Below are 25819 nucleotides of genomic sequence, written 5' to 3' on the forward strand. Positions count from 1 at the left end.
CATCAAATTCTCTTTGGTCTGATATCAATATCAAATATTATATGGTGTAAATAAATCACTTTTACGATCTTTATGCTATAAGTACGCTGCGCACATTTTATATTTCATTTCTCATACATGCAATCTAAGGTTCAAATATGAAACAATTGATACTGAATATGTTAGAACCTGTATATAACCTGGACATCTTTCGTTTTTTTTTTCGATATGCTTTCGTCTCGCTTTGTTAACGTTATTATGAAAGGTGTAAACATTCTATTTTATCTATTAATCATACTAAATAATTATGTTAGCTTATAATATATTTCTTCTCACCAAATTTTAACTATATATTACTATCATCCTAAGAATATAATAAAGCCGTTTTCCATTATGTATTTGTATATGTTTGTGTTTTTATGCTGTTTCCCGCTATTATGGGACTTGTGCATTTTGTAAATAAATTGTTCTGAATAAATAAATCACAAATCAAGTAAAATATTAATTCTTCACAAAATAATTGATTAACAGCTCTAAAAATTTACCTTCTTACCTTATTCATACAATGACCCAATAATAACAGCTTTTCACACCTTGGGAAACCAAGTTTCATTAGTATAGATAGATAGATAAATCTACATTGTATATTGTTGTCCTCTATGCTATACAATTATCTTTGTGTTGTGTTCATGTCAACTTGTTAATTTGCTCATAATTTTGAAAATTTTACAAACTGAGTGTTATTGTAAATAAACTGTTTTGAAATTGATTTTAATATCAGGGGTCTCAAAATAGTTTGGTCAAATTGAGATTAATAAAAGAATTTGGACTGAGTCTGGTGGTCTTAAAAGTGAACAAACGGGGTGGTTTCAATTCTGGATCATGTTACCATTGACGTAAAGAATCTTTTAAAAATAGTCTTAATAGTAGAGTGGTCCTTGTTCCCAGATGGTTATACGTAGGGATTCTTCTGTACATTGAATGTAATCTATTATAAATCAATTACAATCTTAAAGTATTTGTAACTTAATTGATTACAGAGGCAGGTCTGAGTAACGCATCATAATCAATTACAAAGAAAATTGAAAGTAATTGTAATCAAATCAATCGGAGTAAAAAAGTCCGACCGTTAAGTGTAAGATTCCAGGTAATTTTTTAACAAGATAATGAAAATCCGCGAATTTAAGAACCCTCATTTCGATAAAACCACGAAATGTCATGACTTTGAATATAAGTACATTCTTCCATTTAACTATGGATATAAAGCAGCTAAAGTTACATAAATTACATTTGCAAAATATATAGATCCTTTAATTGATTCGGTTGAAGGGGTTAATTCCTTTAAATGTAATTTATAAAGGAAGATTTGTATTTTAATATTTAGTTATAATTGGTGACTATAAGACCTTTATATTTTATTTATTTGATATAGAGATCATTAGTGCAATAAAAAGGTTCTCTGCACAACCTTTATCATTTGAAAATGCAAGCAACTACTAATGTTAATATAAGTGAGGACAAATAGTTGTTTCTACTTATCTAATAAAGCTTTTATAGATGTAGAGCATCTTAACTTGCTGCTCTGGCACGATCACTTACATTTGGCTGGTTACAAGGCATACTTGTTGATGAACTCTTTTAACGTAGATTGTTTTTTTTACCTTTTATCATAGAGCATACATAAGCGTCTTTGTACAGTGTGGAGGCCGTAAAAAGTCGCTTCGTACAGACAATCTGAGATGTTATTTCCCGATCCTTGAAGATCTTCAACACGGCATTATTATTGTGTTGTGTACTTGTTGGTATTTCTATTTGGCTTTTTCATAGTTGGATGGGCCAGTATTTCTTACTGATGATAATGTTGAATAACACTTAGGATATCTTTCCTCCTTTATAGATTTGTCTTTTGAGAGCTTGTGACATATGTGCAGGCTTCATAACATCTGATCCTCTTTTTAAATTCAATTTTATTTTATGTGCCTTCCATTTTCGTTTAGGGCACACGCAATCTTTTATATTGGGGCCACACACCGCGTTTCATTGAAAAGCACTAACGTGTTACATTGAAGGCTCCGCCGCATGAACACATCTGTGGATGCTTCTAAATTAAAAATTTTACCATTTCATGTTAAATGTTGCAAACTTCTTTAATCGGTACTAAAGAGAGTGATCGATGGATTGCACTTATTTTTACCGTCCATGAACAGACTCGATCAAACCCAGCCAGCAACATTTTCAATTTAGCCGTTTTGGGCTTTCTTTAAGGATTCTATACCAGTCTATTTTATCTTGCCTAGTATGATAAAAAGTCATTTTATTGGTCAGTTCAATTAAATATCACTTGTATTTATTTTCTTAATTGAAAATTAATTTAATGTCCGTATGATTAAAAAAGTATTTTTCTGTAGATATCAAATAAAAAGATTCCAGATACAGATAATATAAAGGAAGTCATCAGCAACATTCTTACAGAATCACAGAATTACATGCGACAACAGAGGGTATGTGATTTAAATATTTATATTTTCATTTGTAAGATGGTTGTGTGTTTAAATGTGCATTATCAAGAAAATGTTTTAAATGTTCATTATCAAGAAAAACATTTTACTTTTAAAAATCAATATTGCATGATGCGTGTTTATCAACATAATCATCTAAATGTTCTTAAGTAATGGAAGCAATTTAAAGGCTGTTGATTTAAAACAATGCTTACTACTTTATAACTGAAGATGCATTTTATAATCAGCTAAACATCTAAAGATAAAAAAGCTTATTACCTAGCGAGGAAAGACATTCTATATAAAAACGATATCCCTGTGAAATTAAAAATAAAACTTCTACGAATTGTTTAGTTCTAAATAAATTTAATGTCTTTAATTTTGATTGTTTTTTATCTTCCATGCAGTTAAGCTTGAACGTGATCGAGTAAAACGTTTTGTCAGATATTATATTATTTTATTTTCATAAATATTTAATCTTCAATAGGATGAATGTAGCTTTGTGTCTCTTCGAGATGTTGATAGAACACTGACCGTAATGAGTTGGTTTTATGAGGATAGTTTAAAGAATGGCCTACTTTTTACATCGATAGATAAGAAAATGTGTGACAAGCTTCAAAAGGTAAAAGATTAAGAAATTTGTGTAAAAAATTAAAAAATAGACATATCCTTGATTTAAGGGTTAGTGTTAGCAAATTGATAGATCCCTACTCGGACCTTTTATTTGAATAACAATAGATGTAACCACAAACATTGGCATGTCCTCTTTTGTTAACAAATATTTTGTGGTTAAATTCTTATAATATCCACTAATCTGATAATTAGAATTAAACAGGTGAGGGATATATTCATTAAATGTTAGTGCCATGACGATATTGAATTGAAAGAATAACAAGCCAATACCAGCATTATTTACTTTATGAAGATTTGTGTAACCAGTGATGTATATTTTGACATTACGAAAGTCAAAGTTGCAGAAATCCTGAGAAGCAGTAATTATTAAGTTCAGAATTCCACTATTGAGAATGTATCTTTGAACAGTGTTAACTGAATCATGACGACGCACATATAAAATTTTGTTGTATCGTAAAAATGTATTGTACAGAGTGCATTTTCAAGTTCCATATATGCAAAATTCATATAAAAGTAAAAGTAATAGTGGCACATTTCTTGACTTTTTTAATTTTTAACTGAATGTCAATGTCTTATATGGATCAATGTTGCAATTATATAAATCTAAATAAAAACAAATTTATTGCGCCAATGTATTAATACTCCAGCTAATAGAATAAAAGTGTATTGGTTAAGATTAAAAATGCTCTTACAGACAGATGCCTCCTGACGGAATGTTACGGCAAATTATCAATTACGCTTAAATCGCAAATGAATCAAAATAACTTTAAAACTTCAAACCTATTGAATGACAATATTATATACATTGTTACGGCTTCAGATGTACGTATTAATAATATTGAACAAATTTTCTAAAATATTTGAATAAAAACTTGAAAATATTTCCCAATTAAAATCATTACATATAAGCTACCATAATTTGCTAATTATGCATTTGCGTTTTAGCTACATAAATGCATATCTAAAGCAAGCATTAAAAATTCATTTAAACGTAAGGGATTTCCCATTCTCTTTGTACAGAATGGAAACTTAAATTCTACTTGAAAAGTATTTATTATGCCCCCACTTCGAAAAAGAGGGGGTATATTGCTTTGCACTTGTCGGTCCGTCGGTCCGTCCGGTCTGTCCGGTCCGTCGGTCCGTAGACCAAATGGTTTCCGAGTGATAACTAAAGAACCCTTAGGCCTAGGAACTTCAAACTTGGTATGGTGATTGGTCATGACCAGTTGATGACCCCTATTGATTTTGGGGTCAAGGGGTCAAAGGTCAAGGTCACATTGACCTTGTAGGTAAAACCGGTTTCTGATCAATAACTAAAGAACGCTTAGGCCTAGGAATTTCAAACTTGGTATGATGATTGGTTATGACCAGCAGATGACCCCTATTGATTTTGGGGTCAATGGGTCAAGGTCACATTGACCTTTTAGGTAAAAACGGTTTCCGATCAATAACTAAAAAAGGCTTAGGCCTAGGGACTTCAAACTTGGTATGATGATTGGTCATGACCAGCAGATGACCCCTATTGATTTTGGGGTCAAGGGGTCAAAGGTCAAGGTCACATTGACCTTGTAGGTAAAAACGGTTTCCGATCAATAACTAAAGAACCCTTAAGCCTAGGAACTTCAACCTTGGTATGATGATTGGTCATGACCAGTAGATGACCCCTATTGATTTTGGGGTCAAGGGGTCAATGTCATAGTGACCTTGTACTTAATGACCGTTTCTGACCAATAATTCAACAACTCAAGTTGCCTTGGTTGATATTTTTACGTGCTTTTGGTATACACATTTGAAGGTCTTATGTAATATAACAACTTGGCTGTCATTAATGAGGCCTATGTGATTCATAAAATTTATGTGTATATTAATTGGTAAGATTTTTAATTTAAACTTTAATTGCTGCACACAACCTATGGGGTCACAATAATTATTACCTTGTGACTAGTCATGACCAGTAGATACTAGATAACCCTTATTAATTGCTTGTTCACTGGGTCAGAAGTCATGCATAATAACCTGATCTAATGACAAATTGGCTGCCGATAGGGGGCATACATGTTTTACAAACATATCTTGTTTAATACATGGTATTTGTGACATTATAACTAATAAATTCAATACACTACAACTGTAAGACTCATACAAATGTGCATTTACTTCAGAAATACACCCTTGACAGAACAACTAGGTCATTGGTTTTGGCTCTTGGCGTTTGTTATCACGCTTGCCTAAGATCAAGGAAAGAATACAGGGACAGAATAGCAAAATTCTTTATCAAGCCATGTGGACTTGAAAATGGAAGCACACAAATTGGACAGGAAATAGACAGGTCTTCATTTCTAAACTGCATAACTGCATAAATTGTGTTTTTGTGTTTATCTTAACTGGCGTCGTGCTGTTTTGTAAAATGAAATTTTATTCATATTCTTTAGTTTATCATTTTATTTAAAAAATTAGTATTCTTTTATAATAAATAATGTATAAAAAGTCTTCTGGGATATTTAGCTTGACTGTATGTTATTTAAAATCAGCATGATCTGCTAAAACATATTGTTCAGCAAATGAAGATAGAAACTAATATGTGTCAATATAACTCTTGTCTAAATATTTATTATTGAGATACCCTTTAATTGTTTTGCATAGCTGCCAAGAGGTTTACCTTGACAATGTCCGTTTGGACGATACTATCGCTTGCAATACAGCGTTGAAAGAAAATGTATTCATGATGGTGGTCTGTGTAGAACTAAGACTGCCATTGTTTCTTGTTGGCAAACCAGGAAGCTCTAAATCGTTGGCAAAAACGATCGTTTCAGACGCGATGCAAGGCAACGCAGCAAAATATGACATTTTCAAACGCCTTAAACATGTAAGTTTAGAAAAATGTTTTGTTAACTGGATTTTTCGAAGAAAAAAAATCGATTTCTTGCTAAAGTCATGTCGTCCGTTCCTGTTTCCGCCCAGAAACTTTACCAGTGATCATTATTGTTTGATTGTTGTATTGGTTTGTCTCATAATTGAACACAATGACCCTTTGAACAAGACCTTCAAGTAAACTAGACTCAACTTGATCTTGACTCATCGATGATTTTGACCTTCAAGATCAAATGTGTAAATTGTGCTTGATTTTGCTATACTTTAGAATTAGCTATAACTTTGTTACAATGGAATGGCTTGTCTTCATACTGGGACACAAAAATCCTTTGGAAACAACCTGAAAGAAGGCTTAATTGATAATGACCTTCACTCATTAGTGACTTTGACCTTGAAGGTCCAGTCATTGAACATTGCTTGATGTTTGCTTTAATTGATTACAACTTTGTTTTAACAATTAAACAATGGATGGTTTTATATTTAAGAACAACAGTCTAAAGGACAATGTCTTTTTGACATTGATCTTGAAAGTCAAGTAATTGCCATTGCTTTAATCTGTTTTAATTTAATTAGTAATAAATGGATTGTCTTCTTACTTGGGTACAACTATCCTTTGGACAGGACATAAAGGAATACTTAATTGAACATGATTCGGCATATATGATAAAATAAGTGAACTTTGCTACAATTGACAATAATATTGTTATCCATCTATGGATTTGATTTATACTTGGATAAAAGAACACAACGCTGACATGTTACTTGTTATGTATTTTTGTATATAAATTACCCTTAAAATGACAGTGACTGTCAATATCAAATATGAAATCAAACTTCGACTTCAATTATGTTGTCATAACTTTGAACAATTTATTATTTGCAGATTAAATTTATATTTGGCAAAGGAAACCGAAAGTCAGAACATCAAATTTGCCAGACAAGGTCAAATTATTAAAAATTGCTTAAATTGTGTTTACTTTGTTTTTGTCTTTTGTCAGACTTTGTAGCCCAAATCTTGTTTTGTAGGTTTTGTTTTGGATCGTTAAATCCACCAATATTCCATCAACGATGACAACATTTGTTAATGTCCGTGAATTGAAAAACAACATAGCGCTTTGAACGCCAGCCTTTTAATTCCTGTTAAACTTAAAGCAAATGGGAGATCCACCTTACACTGCAGATCGTTCACGGAGCATGGAGTTGATCTTCAGTCCCACTTCACTCTCATTTGAATTTATTAAACCAACGAATAACTGATTCTGATAAAAAAGGCATATCAACCCGATTCTGCATTTATTCAATTATGCAATTTTAGGTGTTGGTGTGTTTTAGGGAATCTGTTCGGTATTTTATATTTAAATGAACATATGCAAGTGACCTTAATTTGAAAATAGCCTTTGTAAGAGATATCATTAACTCTCGGCATGAAGTTTTTTATCTGAGCATCATTAAGTGGGTCTATCTCGTGAAAGACATACACCTTTCTTATATGAGACCATACGTCTCTTTTAATGGAATGGCACGAATATCACATTTAAAAGGTACCGTAATCATAGCCCTAGGAATACATCTGCGAATGTTTTATATAAACAAAAATTGCACAATTTTCATTTTTAGAATTTTAATTCAGCTTAAACTAACTATATTTGATTTCTTGTGTTATTAAATAGCATAATTTGATAAATGAGCATACATTTGCAAGATTAAAGAAACTCACTGATTTCCAGTAGTCTAAAACCATCATGTTTGCAATTCTTTCTTAACTCAACTGGTACATCTAGAATTTAAAAAAACTATGCAATAAATTATATACAAGTTTGCTTCTTTAAAAAGAAGCATGCGAGAGATATTTTTGCTGTTGTGGAAGATTTGTTTAAATCAAAACCATTGGGAATTTTTTTCATAAAAAACACAACGAATGGTTATAAATAACAATTTTTTAACAAATTATAATTTATTATATATATTGAATATAGTATCATAATGAAAGTTTGTTTTACACTTCATTTTGTTAAATATTTTGAAAGATAATATGCCAGAGAAATGGATTTTTTCTTGGCGCATAAGGGATATTTTTTCTACAAAGGGAACTAAATTTAAAATAAATGGTATATCAAAGTAGTATCAAAATAAAAGTTTCTTGTAAAATCCAATAAGCAAATTTTCGGTTAATGTTTTGGTCAGTATATTGAAACATTTCCTCTACATTTTCCAAAACGGGCATAAAGTATGGTTATCAAACAATTTTAAGTCTAGGATTTACATAAAAAATATGACCTCTCCAATTAATATACACGTAAGTAAACTGATCATCGATTTTTATAAGAATGTTTGGCCAATTTGTTTAACAAGCCTTGCAGCGCTTTTCATTTTTGAGTCAATTATCAAAATAAAATTGATTATTCCATGGAAACGAAGTGAGCGAGTGAGCTGACATCATGTACATGAGTTATTGGTCAAGACCTACATCCATATGTACAAAAACCTTTAAAATTATTATTGGTTACTTCATGTCTAAAAACCTCAATTCAGTCCTCTTAAACTACACTTTTTCGAGAAATGGAAAGTTAAGTGTTAATAAACATACTTTGGTAACTTTGGTATCACATGTAATGTTATTCATTTCATTACATTAATTTGAAGTTATGTATTTACAATTTCTTATCTCCTTACGTAAAAGGGTGCAGTACTTTATGGTCTTATACATGTATATCATGTGAAAATGTATCTCACCTTGTTTGAACAAAGCGTAGTGTTCGTATGGGAAGATATCACAAATTTGTTCAATACTGACTAATTATGTAGATTTTAAGACAGAAGGTTTCAACTTCTGTTTAAATGTATTAAGTCAAGAAAGATTATATTATATTTATCACTTTTAAGTGATATTATGTCCATTCAATGATGGTGAACAGTGAGTGAACGGTTAAAAATTTAAAATAAGCTTACATTTGGCCATCATAATTCCTTTCAATTCTTGACTCTAATTCTGAACGATAAATGAATAATGTGGCCCAAGAAAGTATCCATCGGATTTACCTGTAACGAATAATTTATAAAAAGATCGGGACAGTCTTTTTATAATTTAGACATGTTTATATTTTATCTTAAACATTTCCCTATATCAACTGTTGGTCTATCATCATAGCAGTCAATGTTTTGAAATATATAGTAAATCAAGCTCAATTTGACAATAAAAATGATCATTATGTCACTGTTACTTAAGACCAAACTATTTCCGTTATTTAGATGATTGCTTGTATTTAGATGATGAACTTTTAAAACATTTTGATTTCTGCCATAACCACTTAAATATTGTTCATTTATTTATAATTATATATCTTACTAGAAATACATTTAAGCGAAAAAGGGAATCAAAATGTAAATGTTTGCAATGTTTTTTCAAAAATCAGCGGATTAGCAGTACCTTGAAGTAAAAACAACATTCATTACTCTCTTGAATGCAAAAGTGTGGTGTAAGAAAAAATGATGGCTACAAATGTATTTGAAAAATAATAGTTTAAATTAATAACTTTGCAAAGGTTTTGTATTGGAATGGTTAATCTAATTAGTTTAAATTTTTTTGCAATGTAATGCACGGTCATTAAATTAAATACTTTGCAGTGTATTTGATTCTAGGCTGGATTTGAATCATTATAATGAATAATACTAAATTCATAATACTAAGAAAGAAGTTTCTATCAAGTGAGTTGTTTCAGAGGGAATCAACCAGTTTACTTGGTTTTAAGTAAATTTATTGTTTCAAATAATGCCTCTGAAATAGCTAGAACGGGAGGCTTCATTATACTAAAGACTTACTTGTTTAACAAAAATCCCTTTTAATGGGCTATGTTAAGAAAGGGATAAAGAACATAACTTTTATTTCAATATTTTAAAGGTGAATATCAATATACAGCAATCCACTTGTGTATAAATATTTAGTTTAAATTAATATGTATATAATCTACACATACCAGAAAAGGTCATCATTGTCTCCTACTTCCTCCAATATTTGCGATCTAAAGTTTTTACCAATGTAATTTTAACAGGTTCAGATGGTTTCCTTTCAATGCAGTCCGCTTTCTACACCGGAAGGTATTGTCGGAACTTTTAAACAATGTGCACAATTTCAAGAAGACAAAGATTTGAATTCGTTTGTGTCAGTTGTCGTATTGGATGAGGTGGGACTAGCAGAGGATAGTCCTCGGATGCCATTGAAGGTTAGTTTTAATGACATGTACACAAAATAGAAAGGACCAATATTTAAAAAAATCGTAGTTAGCTGTCCTCTGCAGATTGCTTAGTCGAATACCTTTTCAGAAAATAATTGCTAATTTTTCGTGTGATAGTTGTTTATGAACATGTAAAAAGCAAAAGCTCAAAATCGAAATATCCAGTATTAATCTGTATTTTCCAAGATAGAACCTTAAATGTAGATCAAATATTAGGTTTATATATCTGAACGATTGTATATGGATAAGCAAGAACCACATTTACTATTTTTTAAGGTCGACTTTTTCAAAGAAAACTACTTTGCAATATGTAAAATTTATGCGGAGAACTCGCTTTGGATTGCTCTTTGACACCCTAAGTCAATGCCACTATTACAAAAACATATAAAATTGTTTTCGGTCGATAACTAGAGTTAGGAATAACTATTATAATGAAACTTGCTATATAGCAAGCTGTTGTAGAGACCTCACTAGAGATTGCTATATGGGCCCCCCTTAAATCTAGGCCAAGTTTACTGTTACTCAAAATAGGACAATTGTCTTCGCTCGATAAAGGTAGCTGATATTGAGTCATCGCTTAGGATTGCATTTGAGTGTCCCCTTGTCCAAATTGTCTATTACGTGATTAAGGTTAACGCATATTTCCTTAAATATGTACGAAACTACCTCTAGAATATAGGTTTTACTTACTTGTATTACCTATTCTATTCGGGTATCATATTGCCCTAGTAATTAAAATAGGTGTTCTAATTATAGAAGACCTATATTCTGGAAAAAAAACAACATTTACCCTATTTAGGTTTTCAGATAAGACAAAGCTCAAAGTTTCCTAACGATAACGACAGTTTCAAATGATATATTGTAATCCCGTAGCAAGTTTACTTGGAAACATTGCTTTTAAATAAGAGTTTGAAATGCAGTGTTGTAATTTAACTTTGTATAAAGCAAGCTGATTTATGGATTGCTTTTTGATCCACTAAGGTTAAGGTTATTGTTACTAAAATAGAAAAAAAAATGACAATATAAGACAACAGATCAAGAGCCATCATAGTCTTGTATAGGATTCATGCATTCGAATTAAACAATATGTTAAAATAAGAAAATGAAACTTCAGCCTTTAAGCCATATGTTTCTACTGAGGGAATTGAAATGAATTATCAGTATTCTTGTTAATCTATATGTTTTATTTATGTCTAATCATAAACTTATATAAACATACCATCCCTTTTATTTTAGACTTTACATCCATTGCTAGAAGACGGATGTCAAGGTGATGAAGAAGCAGAAGATTACAAGAAGGTAATATGACAATGAAACACAAATTATCGGCAGCCGCTATATTTTTCAGCAATATACTTAGTTCTCTTACTAAAATTCTTATTATACCCCCATTGAACAAAATTTGACTATTATATAGGGATATTTATATCCTGTCCAGTTCTAATTGTTTTGCTGTACCGTCCCGATTAACTGTATTATTTTTGAAACCAGTATGGTATAATTTTATAATTGAACAAATTAGAACAGATAATCTCTTTAATACTCCAAATGTCCCAAACAGATAAACTTTCATATCTCTGTAACCTGTGCACGTGAATATAAAATAAACGATGTTTACAAAGGCAGAATTTAGCTCAGTCTTACCAAGAAATCCCTAAAGGACCTCCAAAAAATGCAAAATTGTACATGTGTAAGGTAAACGTTTAACTTATAAAACTACGGAAACGGATGTCTAGTAAAGTTCCCATTGCATTTTGACAGATTTATGCAATTTTGTACATAAAATGTGTTCTCAAATTTGCACTTACATATTTCCAAAAACAAAGAAAAAATGATATCTTGACTTTTAAATTTATATAGCGTGTCAAGCAATTTAAGTTTTACAACTTTTTATTGCTTTTTACAAATATGCTTTTCAGCGAAATTTCTAGTTTTATTTATAATACATTGTTAAATGTTCACAGACACCATATTGTTTTAGGTTGCTTTTATTGGCATTTCAAACTGGGCATTAGATCCAGCCAAAATGAATAGAGGTATTCTAGTTCAGAGAGAAGTTCCAGATAAACAAGAGCTTAAGATGACGGCAAGGTATAGTCATAAATAAAATTAAAGTATTTGAGTCTTTATGCAATAGAAAATAAAATACTAGATTTCCATCCACATTTTGGGGGAGAATGGGGCGGGATGATGAATTATCGTTTTTTATTTTAAATTCTTATTGTGGACCTAAAAGATCAATATAATGTTTTGTTTTATTAACCAGTCAATTGCATACTAATTACATTGTCACTGCACACAATATACTAATCGACAGGATTCGTAAGATGTACAAAATAAGGTGTGTTTAAATTCATTTAGTTCTGTGAAATACTTATACTACGTATCATAGAGCAATAGGTTAAATTACGGGTTTGCATTGTTTGCATGTCCTGTGTGTTTTACCGTGTATGTCGAGTTTTTATTTATATTTCAAGCATTAAATTCCAGTATGACTAGATAATATGTATAGTTGTTGGTTATTCATTTAACATGTTAAAACGTAATGTTATTTGATATTAGTTAAATATGTAATGGTTGAAAATGTCTAGTTTGAAGATAATAATACATATATATTACATTGAAATATAACAAGAATATCTGTAGTACAAATTTTTAGAAAACTTGTCCCTGTATTTATATGTGAACTGAATTCTTGGAATCTCATTGCCCGCTCTGGAATAAAATGTAAAAGAATAAGACTTAAATAAAATGTAAAAGATAGACTTTGCCAATATAAAGTAAAATGTACAGGATGATTCTGAAATAAAATGTACAGGATAGTTCTTAAACTTTCTAGTTCAATTGCTCAGATATTTAAGTTCTATTTAACTCTACTTTCTCCATCAACATAGTTTGCAATGCATTTAGATCTTGTTACCTTTTCTAGTGAACAGTTTTTATTGAATAAAGCATAATGAGTTTTTTTACACAATAACTTACTGAGTTATAATTTATGGGAAAAACTACAACACCACCAATAACGTTTACGATCCTGTAAGTTTATTCATGCACATAAAAATGTCAAAAAACAAACACAAAATCCGAACTTATCAGATACCCTCCGTTAATGATGTTCAATATATGTCCAATACAATGTATATTATATGATCATTGATGTGTTCAATTGATTGATGTTTGTAATTTCATAAATTGTTACATAAAAATCAAGTATTTATGATGTAATTGCCTACCGACTGCGTAAATGTTAGTGTTTAAAATTGAGTTCACTTACTGAAATGCGACATGTTTATTTAGGAACAGTGCGCCATACCAAGTTCCATTTTTCTACAAGCAATTATTATGCTATTGTTATACAAGCATTGCTAAGATATATACATGTATTGAAAACGTAGAAACAACATACGCAAGTTAACAAGTTTTACTTCGGTCGTGTATCTTTTGAAAGATACTTGTTGTTTTACACTCATCACTTGAGGGGTACTGGTTTTCTATGTCATCATTTTTGTCAACACCAAAATAAAAGCACAAATACCTTTAAGAACCTCTGTTTAATACTTTATTTCAATGTCTAAAAAATTATTCCCAACATGTACTCTTTTTAGTACCTAGCAAGGAAAAAAGGTTTTCAAATATTAATAATTCAGTCGTAACCTGTGAGCTATGCAAATATTTCGAGTTGCAAGAAAACACTTTTGATAGAATGTAATGCATAAACGTACTTTGCCCACAGTAACAAATTCATTATAATTTTGGCTTTCATGCACTTTTCTGGGTCTTAAAGGGTCAACATGTTCAATTTACTGATATGTCTTGCAAAATTTGTTTTCTCCTGATTAGCAACTGTAGGTCTGCTATGCAAAAATTTAACTTTCCATTTAAGTCTTGCAAAAACATTATCAAGCAACATTTTAACTCGTTCAACAGAGTCTATCACATAACCTATAATCCTAGGATTATTTTCAGCAAGAACCCCGACTTGATTTAAAGATGCTAAGGATAGAGCTTTGTTCATTTCCTCATCCAAACTGCGTCACATAAGACCACATGACTAAACCTCTAAGATTAGCATTGACATCGCTCTTTCTTTCTGTTGATTTTTCCAGATGTTACAGGGAGGAATTCTTCAAGCAAAATTCACGTCATAATATCCAGCAAGTTACAAAATCATAAGTGAAATTTAAATCTGAACCATAAGTTAACCTTATGATATTGCCCTACGTCAGTCACCATATATGGACACAATGGGTTTTTCTTTATTCGATACCTGCTGCCTTTCAGCAGCAAACCTAAAATGGGATGATAGTTTTAAATGAAGATTGATTCAAAGAAACAAAAACTTTCCAATCATAAATTTTTTCTTTATTTTTTACGTGTAAATATACTCTAGTAGTCATAAAAACATTGTAAATATTGATCATATATTAAAAAAGTCTTACCCATGGCAACTAATACTTCCTTGTCCCTTCAACTGTGGCCACTTGAAACATAGGTTACAAATTTGCAATTTCCGTTATCATCTACACATAGTAAGCTACGAAAATCTCTGTACATGATGTAAAATCCTTTTTCACTCATCAAAAGAGTATATACATAGAACAGATATTTTTTTCGCTTAATTGCTGACCTTTAATCATGAACGTAACTCTAAGTTGCCAGGATACTGAACTTTTATTTTTACAATATCTAGTCCTGAAGTCTTAACCATGTATTACCTGGTTCTAGAAATCTTATTGAGAATGCATCAGCTAAATGAGTAACAGTTTCTAAATGACATATTCTTTTATCAACCTCAGACTGTTCATAATTAATACTAGCAAAACTATCACCTGTAAGACGCCTCTCTGGGAAATCAAGCTTTATCACTTATTTGTTTCCCAAAAAGGCTTCGGAATTCTATTCTCTATACATGTCTCCTGTGTGATAAGCAAGTTACTGGTTATGTATTTCTGCGAATAGCTCCATATTTTTAACTTACACATCTCTTTCTGTGTGGCTGTTATCTTCTTACTATAAGAACACTGTAAGCGCCCATTGCTTCCTGAATCGCTAAACTTAACATATGAATGTCTGTTTATATAGTCAAAGTTGCACCTTGGGTCACCCGGTACAAAGTCATTTAGGTAAACTTTTGGCAGTGAATTTCAATTCATATAATTTTAATCGAGATCCTTTGGTAGCATGGAATTTGCTATCTAGCACAAATGACACACAGTTTGGGCAAACTATTAAATAAATAAAAATTAATGCTGTTCTGATTTTCTTTTCAATGCTAGAAAGTTACGCACGTTTCAAACTGCATTTTAATAAACCCGACAGTTAGATATCCACATTTAACGGTGGATAAAGTTGAACATACCGGTAGCAGCAATGTTGTAGCATGGTTCATCAAACTTTCTTCAATCTTTCAAACTGCACTTCTTCAACTTACCTATTTTTAACATGTTAATATATAACTATAAATGCTGAACAAAAGCTATCAACTATATTAGTTCATGAAATGAGAAAGTTTATCATGAATTGAACAGGCTCGAACAGCAGAATTGACATTTACATACTAAAGGATATCTGTGATGCAGTTAATCAGATTATTTCTAAGAGTTAGGCAATTGGAAACGACAAGAATTCTACATTCAAATTTTAGCCATGTTTAAATGTTTAAATGTCATTTAAAAGTCTGGTTGTGACATCGATAGGTAATTTTTAAGGTGAGTGAAAGCTGATATTGACTGTAGAGTCACAAATTTAAAAGTGGTAGTTTCAGGTGTATAACCTTTGATAAAGGCAATGCAATTTATCAAGACTGCCTGTTGAACTGAAACATCTGCAGCTACCTGTGTCAGTTCTGTTTAATTTCGACAGACAAAGTGTCATAGTCATCCTTCATGGGCGGAATTTTGTCAAATTATTCAGGTCTGCCAATGTCAAATTATCTAAACCATACTATTCTCGCTGACTGAATTTTCGATTCGCACGGATTTTTTTCTCGTACTGTGCCGTTCAGTACTCAGCATTCAAAAACGATAACAACTAAGAATATTTGATATACATTTTTAAATTATATCTAAAAAGAAAGCTTTTGTGTGGAGCATTTATATCCTGGCGGGCGGGTCTACCATGCTTTCACAAAATAACTTTTAAATTGTTCTGAAAATGAAATGACACTGAAATGAAAATACTTTGAGTACTATAGTATAACTATTTTTCATTTATTCATTACACGTGCACATTTTAATATTTTGCATGCTTGATCATATAATCTTGGCGATTGTAATGTGTGAATCAATGCTTATATTAGTGTTAGTTAAACAGTTAAATCTAGGTTGAAGTTTAGGGTATATATATTTCAAAAATATAAAAATGTTTCTTATAGCGGAATTTGCAAAACATCGAAGCAGCTTGAATCATTGATAGAACCTCTGATTGAGCCTATGGCAGTTTCCTACTTAGAGGTCTTCAACAAAGCATCTGAAGAAATGAGAGAATTTTTCGGTTTGAGAGATTTTTACAGGTATGCCATTTAGGATGTTTCTTGTAAAAAGGGCTTCAATGGCCGAGTGGCGTCCAAGCACTTGCTCATCGCCGTATGTATTCAAATTTTGACAGTCGTTTCGGATTCTATTATGTGAGGAAGTTCTTCAGCTTGCTAACAGGCGGTCGGTGTTTCAGCATTTGATCAAAAAAGGGGCACACATGGTTTTCTTTGTCAGTATAGCTGTACACCCTATATCATAGTGCCCGGGTGTCTTAAAAAAACAATAAGGAGTTAAAAGCTCGAATAAAAGACAAAAAAGCTATTTTAAGAATCATTATGTCTAACCATTATTGATTTCTCTGTATTTGTAATACAATTTTGCGTAGTAGTGTAGTAAAAGAAGGTGTATTGGAACTTTTTGCTAATGCGTATGCTGACACGAATGATCTTAGATTTCGACACGTTGCCTTGGAAACTACAAATAGAGTAGACCGTACGATTTTGAAAAACGTCAGCTTTTGGGCCAGACCCAAGATAATTTAAAACGTATCAAATTTTAAAATAGAGGTAAAAGAGCAGAATAGCATGTACATAATGACTATTATAACATTCATTTACATTTATGATAGCTAATTATTAAATGTATTTGTTGCCTTTTTACATTTAACTTTTAAAAATTGATATTTAAAATGCTTTATTGTTCACAATTTATTCTATTCCAGTCTTGTTAAAATGGTTTTCGCTTTTGTTGATAAGTCGAAACAAAGTCCAACATGGCATGAGATGGTACATTCGGTTAAACGTAATTTTGATGGATTGGAGACTGTTGACCCTGTTGAAAGATTCGAAAGTCATCTTACACGAGTGATGCATATAGAAAAAGAGGTAGTTTCCTGTTTAAGCTCAGCTTTGGAAAGAAAGAAATGAAGCTATTATCATAACAGTCTAGTTGGCGTTGGCGACTTTAAAAGTTTATTACTTCAAACTTCGTTTTCTTGCTAATTTTTATTTAAGTCTGCCATTTGTAAAGGGATTAAAATCCTAGAATGCTTTAATATGCAATGGTATGCTATCTTCCAACTTAGCTTTTCACCCTTAGTAAGCTATTTGTTTATTTAAATCCATATAAAACTTATTCACTTCAAACATGAAATACAAATTAATTTGAAAATTTTTTCAAGTTTAGCTCACCTGAGCTTATATCCCTCGTTCGTCCACATTTGTTAGTTAACACTCTAGCGGTCACATTTTTGCCTCAATCATCATCACATTTTGTCAGGATGCTTGTCTAGGTAATTGCTCGGATGAGTTTCAACATCGGTCATCTTTAGGTCACAAGAGCTGAAAATAGAAAAATCTTGTTAGCACTGTAGTGGCTACTGTTTTCATCTAAATATCGTGAAAATTGGTTTGAAAGTTTGTTTTGATGATTTCGAGGTCATGTTTGAATATGGGTCACTTGGGATCAAAAACTAGGTCACACCGCCCAAATATAAAATAAAACCTTGTTTACTCTCTAGTGGTCACATATGTTACTCAATCATCATCAAACTTGGTCAGGATGCTTGTCTATGTAATTGCTCGGAAGAGTTTCAACATGGGTCATCTCGGATGAAAAACTAGGTCACAGGAGCTTTAAATAGAAAAATCTTTTTAACACTAATGGCTACTGTTTTCATTCAAATATCCTAGAAATTAGTCTGAAAGTTTGTTTTTGTGGTCAAGTTTGAATATTGGTCACCTCTGGTCAAAAACAAGGTCTCACCGACGAAATATGGAAAAACTTTGTTAACACTCTAGTGGTCTCATTTTTGCCTCAATTATCATCAAACTTGGTCGGAATGCTTGTCTAGGTAATTGCTCGAAGGACTTAGTACATTTATAATTTCGGATGAAAAACTATGTCACAGGAACTAAAAATAAAAAAATCTTGTTAACATTCTAGTGGCTACTGTTTTAATCAAAATATCCTGGAAATTGGTCTGAAAGTTTGTTTTGATAATTTCTAGGTCAAGTTTGAATGTGGGTCACCTGGGGTCAAAAAAAAGGTCACACTGCCCAAATATGGAAACATCTTTTGAACATTCAGGTGGTCACATTTTTGACTAAATTGTCATCAAACTTGGTCAAGATGCTTGTCTAGGTAATTGCCTTGATGAATTCGAACATTGGTCATTTCGGATTAAAAACAATGTCACAGGAGTTAAAAATAGAAAATCTCGTTAACACTCTAGTGGCTACTGTTTAGATCCAAATATCATGGAATATGGTCTGAAAGTTTGTTTCGATGATTTCTAGGTCAAGATTCTGAATGGATATGGGTTTCATGGGATCAAAAACTAGGTCACACCAGCCTAATATGGAAAATCCTTGTAAACACTCTAGAGACCACATTTTTACTCAACTTTCATGAAAATTAGTCAGGATGCTGGTCCGGGTAATTGCTCGGCTGAGTTCAATGGGGCAGGTGAGCGATCTAGGGTCATCCTGGCCCTCTTGTTAAGGTTTATTTTGTTGAGTATTAAGGTTTATCACTTGGAACTAAGAACGCTTGTTATTTTTTTAATTGGAATGTGTTGATAAAAAGGTTACATTTTTGTTATGCCCCCGCCATATAATGGCCGGGCCATATAGTGTTATCCTGTTCCGTCCTTTCGTCCTTCCGTCATTCCGTCCTTCCGTCATTCTGTCATTCCGTCATTATCAGTTTCCGTTCATTATCTTAGTAACAGTTTCACACATTCAACTCAAATTTGACATATGGATATGTCATGAGAACATACAGGTCCAGTTCGGTCAAACAAATTTGGTCATGGTTCGATGATTTTTTGCAGAGTTATGCCTCTTTTACTTTGAAAAATTTATGAAATTTTCAGTTTCCGCTCATTATCTCCCCAACGGTACAACACATTTAACTCAAACTTCAAATATGGATATGTCATGAGAAAATACAGGTCAAGTTCTAATTTGGTTATGGTTCAATGATTTTTGGCAGAGTTATGCCCCTTTTACTTTGAAAATAATATGAAATTTTCAGTTTCCATTCATTATCTCCCCAATGATACAACACATTCAACTCAAATTTGACATGTGGATACGTCACAGGAATGCGCAGGTCAAGTTCCATTTTGGTCAGGGTTCAATGATTTTTGGAGAGTTATGCCCCTTTCACTTTGAAAATAATATGAAATTTTCAGTTTCCGTTTATTATCTCCCCAACAGTATTTCACATTCAACTCAAATTTGACATCTGGATATGTTTTTGAAATGCGCAGGCCAAGTTCGAATTTGGTCATGGTTCAATGATTTTTGGCAGAGTAATGCCCCTTTCACTTTGAAAATAAATTTATAAATAAATTTGAAATTTACAGTTTCTGTTCATTATCTACCCAACAGTGCTACATATTCAACTCAAATTTGACATATGGATATGTCAAAGGAAAGCGCAGGTGAAGTTTTAATTTGGTCATGGTTCGATGATTTTTTGGCAGAGTTATGTCCCCTTTACTTTGAAAATGATATAGATACATCTTAGGAAAAAGCAGTTTAAGTTTGAATTTGGTCGTGGTTCAAAGATTTTGGACAAGCTTATCTTTCCTGAATGTTGGAAAAATTTTGAACTTTCAGTTTCAGCACTCATACTTTTGTGGAAATGTATGTAGCCATTATTTTGGCTACAAATATGCAATATGCTATTTTCAAAAGGTTAAGACTGAATAATTTCAGTGCCTTGAACATTGTATAAAAATGGTTTGTGTTAACATTGAAAAAGTTTAAGGGCTTTGAACTTTAAATGAAAAAAATAATTTTTGCAAACAAATTTGGAACTTAATATTATAACATCTGAAATTTTGGCTGCAGTTATTGCGGGGGCATCCGTGGCACATTTCTAGTTTCTTCTCCGCTTTGCTTCCTTTTTAACATTTAATTTCTATGATAATCTTTTTGTGTAGGTACATTTCTAAGCATCAAAGATATTAAATTGTAACATGGAATAGTTGGTCACTAATCCTGAATCCTAAGATTTTTTTGTTTTTTTTTCCCGCTTTTTTTATTTTAAAATACTTACTTTTTCTCAAAATCTATTGAAGTTTAAATAATTGTTGACTATCAAGGGCATGTAAATCTGTTAATCATGTTTACAGAATTATGCCTCCTTTTCTATGTTTTTTATTGAACGATTATGGACTGAGAAAAGTGAAGCGCGCTGACTGTTGACAAGTCTGATGAAATCTTGTACTAAATGTTTGTACTTTTATTTTATTGGCTACCATAACGAAGTCAGGACAGCGAGCAAAAAAGAAACAAAGAAGTTACACGTTTCCTGAGCTAGAAAAACAAATGAACTTTGTTTTTTGTGCTATGAATAGTATAATTTATCTTCATTCAACTTGATACTTGTCAGTTTTGATAGTCTTTTGTAGTGTTTGTTCAGATTTGTTCAGATAACTTGAACAAACCACTTTAAATCTCGATAGAATATTTTAACAACATTTTGAACCAATATCCAAGTGCTTGACATTAAACCTTTCGTCAAACAATACGTGTCTTTGGTTCAACAAAGTAGAAAGTGTTTTTTTTTATCCAAATCATATGAATTGTTAACAATAAATTAGGAATAATGCATCGATTGACGGCCATCTTTTTGCTTTGTTCATCGTGACCAAAAACATGTTCCTATTTCTTAATTGACTTTAAACAACATGTCTGTTCTATAAAACTTGCAATAGTTATAATGTGAAAAAGTAAAATAATGATTTAAAAATTGAGTCACGTTTTTGTAGATTCCTAAATACATAAAAACTAATGCCACATGATAAGTACCAAACAAGTACAAATTGATAAATTGTTTAAATCAGTTTAATTCCTTTGCAACAATTCTTACTTATGTCAATGAAATGAAATGGCAACGTGTGTAACATTGAATGTTAAAACAATTACTTTTGTATGAACATTCCCTAGATTGAACTATTTTTTTTCTCTTTGGCTTATTGATCTTAAGCTCGCGCTTTGATATGGTCGATAGAATGAATTTTGAAATAAATATCGACAATTCGACAAATGTGTAAGGTTTCAGAATGATAGAGTTATATGTTAAAAGTTGTCTCTTTCATGTTATCAACACATAAATTGTTTTCTTTTCAGCCAAGGAAAACTGATCCTGATTGTTCAACTGCAGGTCTGATACACGCATGCTTGTTTGATACGAACAATATGAACAGGTATTTACTTGTTAAGAAGACAATGCTAGTAGTTTAAGAAAAAGAAATGAAATATTATTCCCCCCCCCCTATTCATTAGTTTTACTTGTAAATTACCTAGTTTATTCCGTTTGTTTCTTATCAAATGAGAACAGGGAAATTTTCGTTCGCTATATAAATCATATGCTAATACATTACATACATGGTGAACAGCTTCGTACGCTTTCTCATCTACTTAAATGAATATGCAAGGTTATGCTAAATTCTGTATTTTGTTTTAACTTCAAAATTGGAGCAAAAATAATTTATGAATAAAATGTTTATTTATTTTTTGTATTCCTTGACCGTGTAAATTTAATTTGATGGTTTCAGCCATACGAGGTATGATCAGAAAGTTCTAGGCCCAATATTCTTCTAGCCACTACATTGACATCTACACACAATACGTCAATACCGATATCTTATTGAAGATTTCTGACCGAGTTACAGGCGGTTTTACACAAATTAAGTAACATAAAACACACTTTAAGCAGTAAAGGGGTGTGTCATTTAGATAAAATGGAAAAAGTTGAAATCAGAGCCGTCATTAAGTACCTCTGTAAAAAAGGAACCCCCCCCCCCCAAAGAAAATCCATGAAGACTTCATGGATACACTTTGGAAGGAGTCCCTTTCCTAAAGCACTTTAGAAAAAAGGGCTGCAGAATTTATGAGGGGCAGAGATGGCTAGATGGGTCCCCGGTTAGTTGACTGTCGACCAGAAACGGACCAGGCATCACACTTCAAGATATCTTTTGTCTCGCTACGAGGATGAACCTGATTTTGTCTACCGGATCGTAACTTATCACTTCGATCCAGAATCCAAAACAAACAGAGCATGCAGTAAAATCACCATGGCTCATCCCCTCCGAAGAAATTCAAGAGTGTGCAAGGTCGTACCATAAACGGTACGTACTATGCCGACGAATTGTGACGTATACGTCAAGAAATTGCTCCTAAAAGGAGGGGCAAACTGACTGTTCTGCTCCTGCGCGACAATGCGACAGCTCATACATCCCAAGTTACGATGGCTGCTGCAACTGACTGCGGCTTTGAAATTCTTTCCAATCCCCCATATTCTATTCTCCGGACGCTGGCTCTTTTTGCTGGGTCGGGTGGGGGTTGCGTTCATTGAACGCCGCCTTTCCTTGTTGATCTTGTTTGTCATATTTTTGGCCCCCTCTTACTTCTACCTGTTTCCGAAACTGAAAACCAAGCTTCGTGGTAGACGTTTTTGTAGCAATGAATATGTCATGAAGGCAGTCAATTAGTTCTTTTAGGACCAAAATAGAGAGTGTTATTTTGAAGGGTTAAACAAGTTGGAGCACAGGTGGGCAAAGTGCATTGATGTAGAGGGCGATTATTTTGAAAAGTAAGACCGTTAGTTGGGTTCTCTGACTACCGGCAGTACATCGAGTCAAGAACTTTTTGATCAATTCTCGTATTATTTAAACAGAATATTTACGTATTTTATACTCAGGGAGAGCCGATATTTGTTGCTCATAACGGAAACATACGGAGCTTTGTCTATCATTCAACAACAAATATTATCTGGAGGGATTCAGAACAGACCAATTACAATATTTGGTAGCAGTTTTCCTAGTGATCAAGAGTACACCCAGGTTTGTTATCTTTCATGTAACATGATTATTCCGGTTAAGGTCTGAGTATCTGAATACTCTATTTCAAAACAATATTATCAACAATAATGCACAAACGAAAATCTTGAAAAAAGTGTTATAAATAAAGCGAGAACAAACATCAAGGAAATGCGACACATTTTATAAAAGGTTTTAAAGATGATTCAAGTGAAATTAATGTAACGCTAGGTTGTCTTATGCAAAGTTATTTACGAAAGCCAAATGTTTTTTAACGGAAACTCATTTCGTTCTTTAGTTATGCCTTACAAGTCCCCTCAATTATGTTTTATACATGTTGTATTTATACGTATATTTCTTAAAACATTTAGCTAGAGCTTATTTGCAAGCATGTAACATAGCCTGTAAATCCTCTGCACAAATAAATTTGTGTTAAAAGTTCTTTTGTTTGTTTCAAAACTGGATCAGTCCAATGTCCTAGAACTTTATATTAACCATTGTCAAGTATGCCTGAACAACAGTTATAAGTTCATGGTCCTTAAGTAAAAAGTATATCATACTAAAGTATTAAAGCTTTCTCTCTTATTTAAGGTATGCAGAAACATAAACAAGATTAAGCTGTGTATGGAAGCTGGTAAAACAGTGCTTTTGTTGAATTTGGAAAACCTATATGAAAGCTTGTATGATGCCCTAAACCAGTATTATGTGTACTTTGGTGGCGACAGATACGTCGATCTTGGTCTAGGAACACACAGAGTAAAGTGTACTGTTCACGAAAATTTCAGGTAGTATTTATTGATATTTCAGCAGATAAAGTTAAGGCATATTAGAACATATGGAGTAAAAGTATATATGAAAGATTTATCTGACCACTTTTAAAAACAGTATTCGCAATATTGAAGATATTTTATTAATTATGCTGATGTTGAGATTTTTGTATGAACTTACTTTGCTTTGGTAAAAGTTTCGTTTTACTTAAATCTATAATATAATTTATATATAAAGGCTTAAAATTATTAACCTTATATCACGAAAATTGCTGATTTAAATATTATTTTAATATTTTTTTTTTTCATTTTAAAATTTGTCGTAATCTAAGCTAATCTTTTTTAATCAATTTTGCTTGAGAGAATTTTTATAACTCTTAAGGCATGTAATACTATTTATTTTCAATATGTTTTTCGGACATTTGTTTGTCAACCATAATTTACAACTGTCAAATAATCTATTCCTTTGTGAATTTTACTTACAAAGTTTTGCATTTTTTGTATCCGATATTGTCATTATCAATGAGCATATCGTAAATCTATATATCGTTTACTACCATCTCTAGGAAGATACCGATTAAGCAATGTATTTAAACACCGGTACTGTTGGACTAGTGGATAAGGCGTCCGTCTTCGGATCGCGGGGTGGGGGTCGAAGGTTCGAGCGTTAAAAACTTCAGTTGAATGTTCCTCGTGAGACTCATTCCGAAATGGTCGCTTCGTGAGCCATGAGGTAGTTAAAATAAATGGATACAAATTTATATCCACCTGACGCATGGCATAGTGGTAAGAGTTGGATGTACATGGTATGAAAGAAAAAGTGTATCATAAGTCAGGAATGGCTGGCCTTTTCAATAGGGGTGACACTATAATAACCAAGACCTTTACCCTTTTTATATACATTGGATATCGCCGTTAAATATAAAAATTTCCGGTTGTCTAAAAAGATATTTTATTTGACACAGTTTTTAGTAACTGAAAGCTGAACTTTCTCCTTCAGACTTATTGTTGTTGCTGAGAAGAAGACTGTGTACAAAGTGTTTCCAATACCGTTGATCAACCGTTTGGAGAAACATTTTATGAATATCAACACAATGCTGACGGACACTCAACAAGAACTCGCTTCAAAACTGAAAAACTGGGCACACGCTTTTTCAGGGTAATAAATTTACTTTCGCTTGTCATAAAAACAGGTATGTTCATTCTATTAAAACGTTTTACAAGATTTTTCCTTTTTTTACAAAGCCAATAAGAAAGTCTCTTAACATTCAAAATATATGTAGTTACTACAAAGTTCACATGCTTGTTTTATCTTTTTTCAACAGACAATCCGGGTTGTCTGTCAGTGAAAACTTTGTTGGATATCACGAGGATGTTTGTTCATCAGTCATTCTTTACACGTGGGAAGCTAATACAAATGCTGTTAAGACGGATGATCAATCTGAATTCGTTGAAAAGGTTGGACTTTTTTAATTTGTCATTAACAGAATATTAAAGTTGATTTTCCCTAAACATATAAAAAACAGGC

At 32.1% G+C, this 25819-nt stretch overlaps 1 protein-coding gene across 1 annotated transcript in view; it reads left to right on the forward strand.

Annotated features, from left to right (window-relative positions):
- Positions 1-25749, forward strand: part of LOC132726057 (E3 ubiquitin-protein ligase rnf213-alpha-like) — a gene marked incomplete at its 3' end in the record, with an annotated part of 89048 nt that extends 63299 nt beyond the window's left edge. Inside the window, exons 30-43 of the mRNA XM_060711304.1 lie at positions 2388-2480; positions 2965-3099; positions 5273-5439; positions 5754-5976; positions 10031-10201; positions 11450-11512; positions 12195-12304; positions 16587-16724; positions 17411-17573; positions 21834-21910; positions 23407-23548; positions 24116-24309; positions 25292-25450; positions 25617-25749. Coding sequence (XP_060567287.1) covers positions 2388-2480; positions 2965-3099; positions 5273-5439; positions 5754-5976; positions 10031-10201; positions 11450-11512; positions 12195-12304; positions 16587-16724; positions 17411-17573; positions 21834-21910; positions 23407-23548; positions 24116-24309; positions 25292-25450; positions 25617-25749 — 1968 coding nt within the window. The remainder of the gene's footprint in view (positions 1-2387; positions 2481-2964; positions 3100-5272; positions 5440-5753; positions 5977-10030; positions 10202-11449; positions 11513-12194; positions 12305-16586; positions 16725-17410; positions 17574-21833; positions 21911-23406; positions 23549-24115; positions 24310-25291; positions 25451-25616) is intronic.
- Between the last annotated feature and the right edge of the window lie 70 nt (positions 25750-25819).

Source organism: Ruditapes philippinarum, unplaced genomic scaffold, assembly GCF_026571515.1.
Source record: "Ruditapes philippinarum isolate M1 unplaced genomic scaffold, ASM2657151v2 ctg364_1_1_1_1, whole genome shotgun sequence".
NCBI classification, from domain to species: domain Eukaryota; kingdom Metazoa; phylum Mollusca; class Bivalvia; order Venerida; family Veneridae; genus Ruditapes; species Ruditapes philippinarum.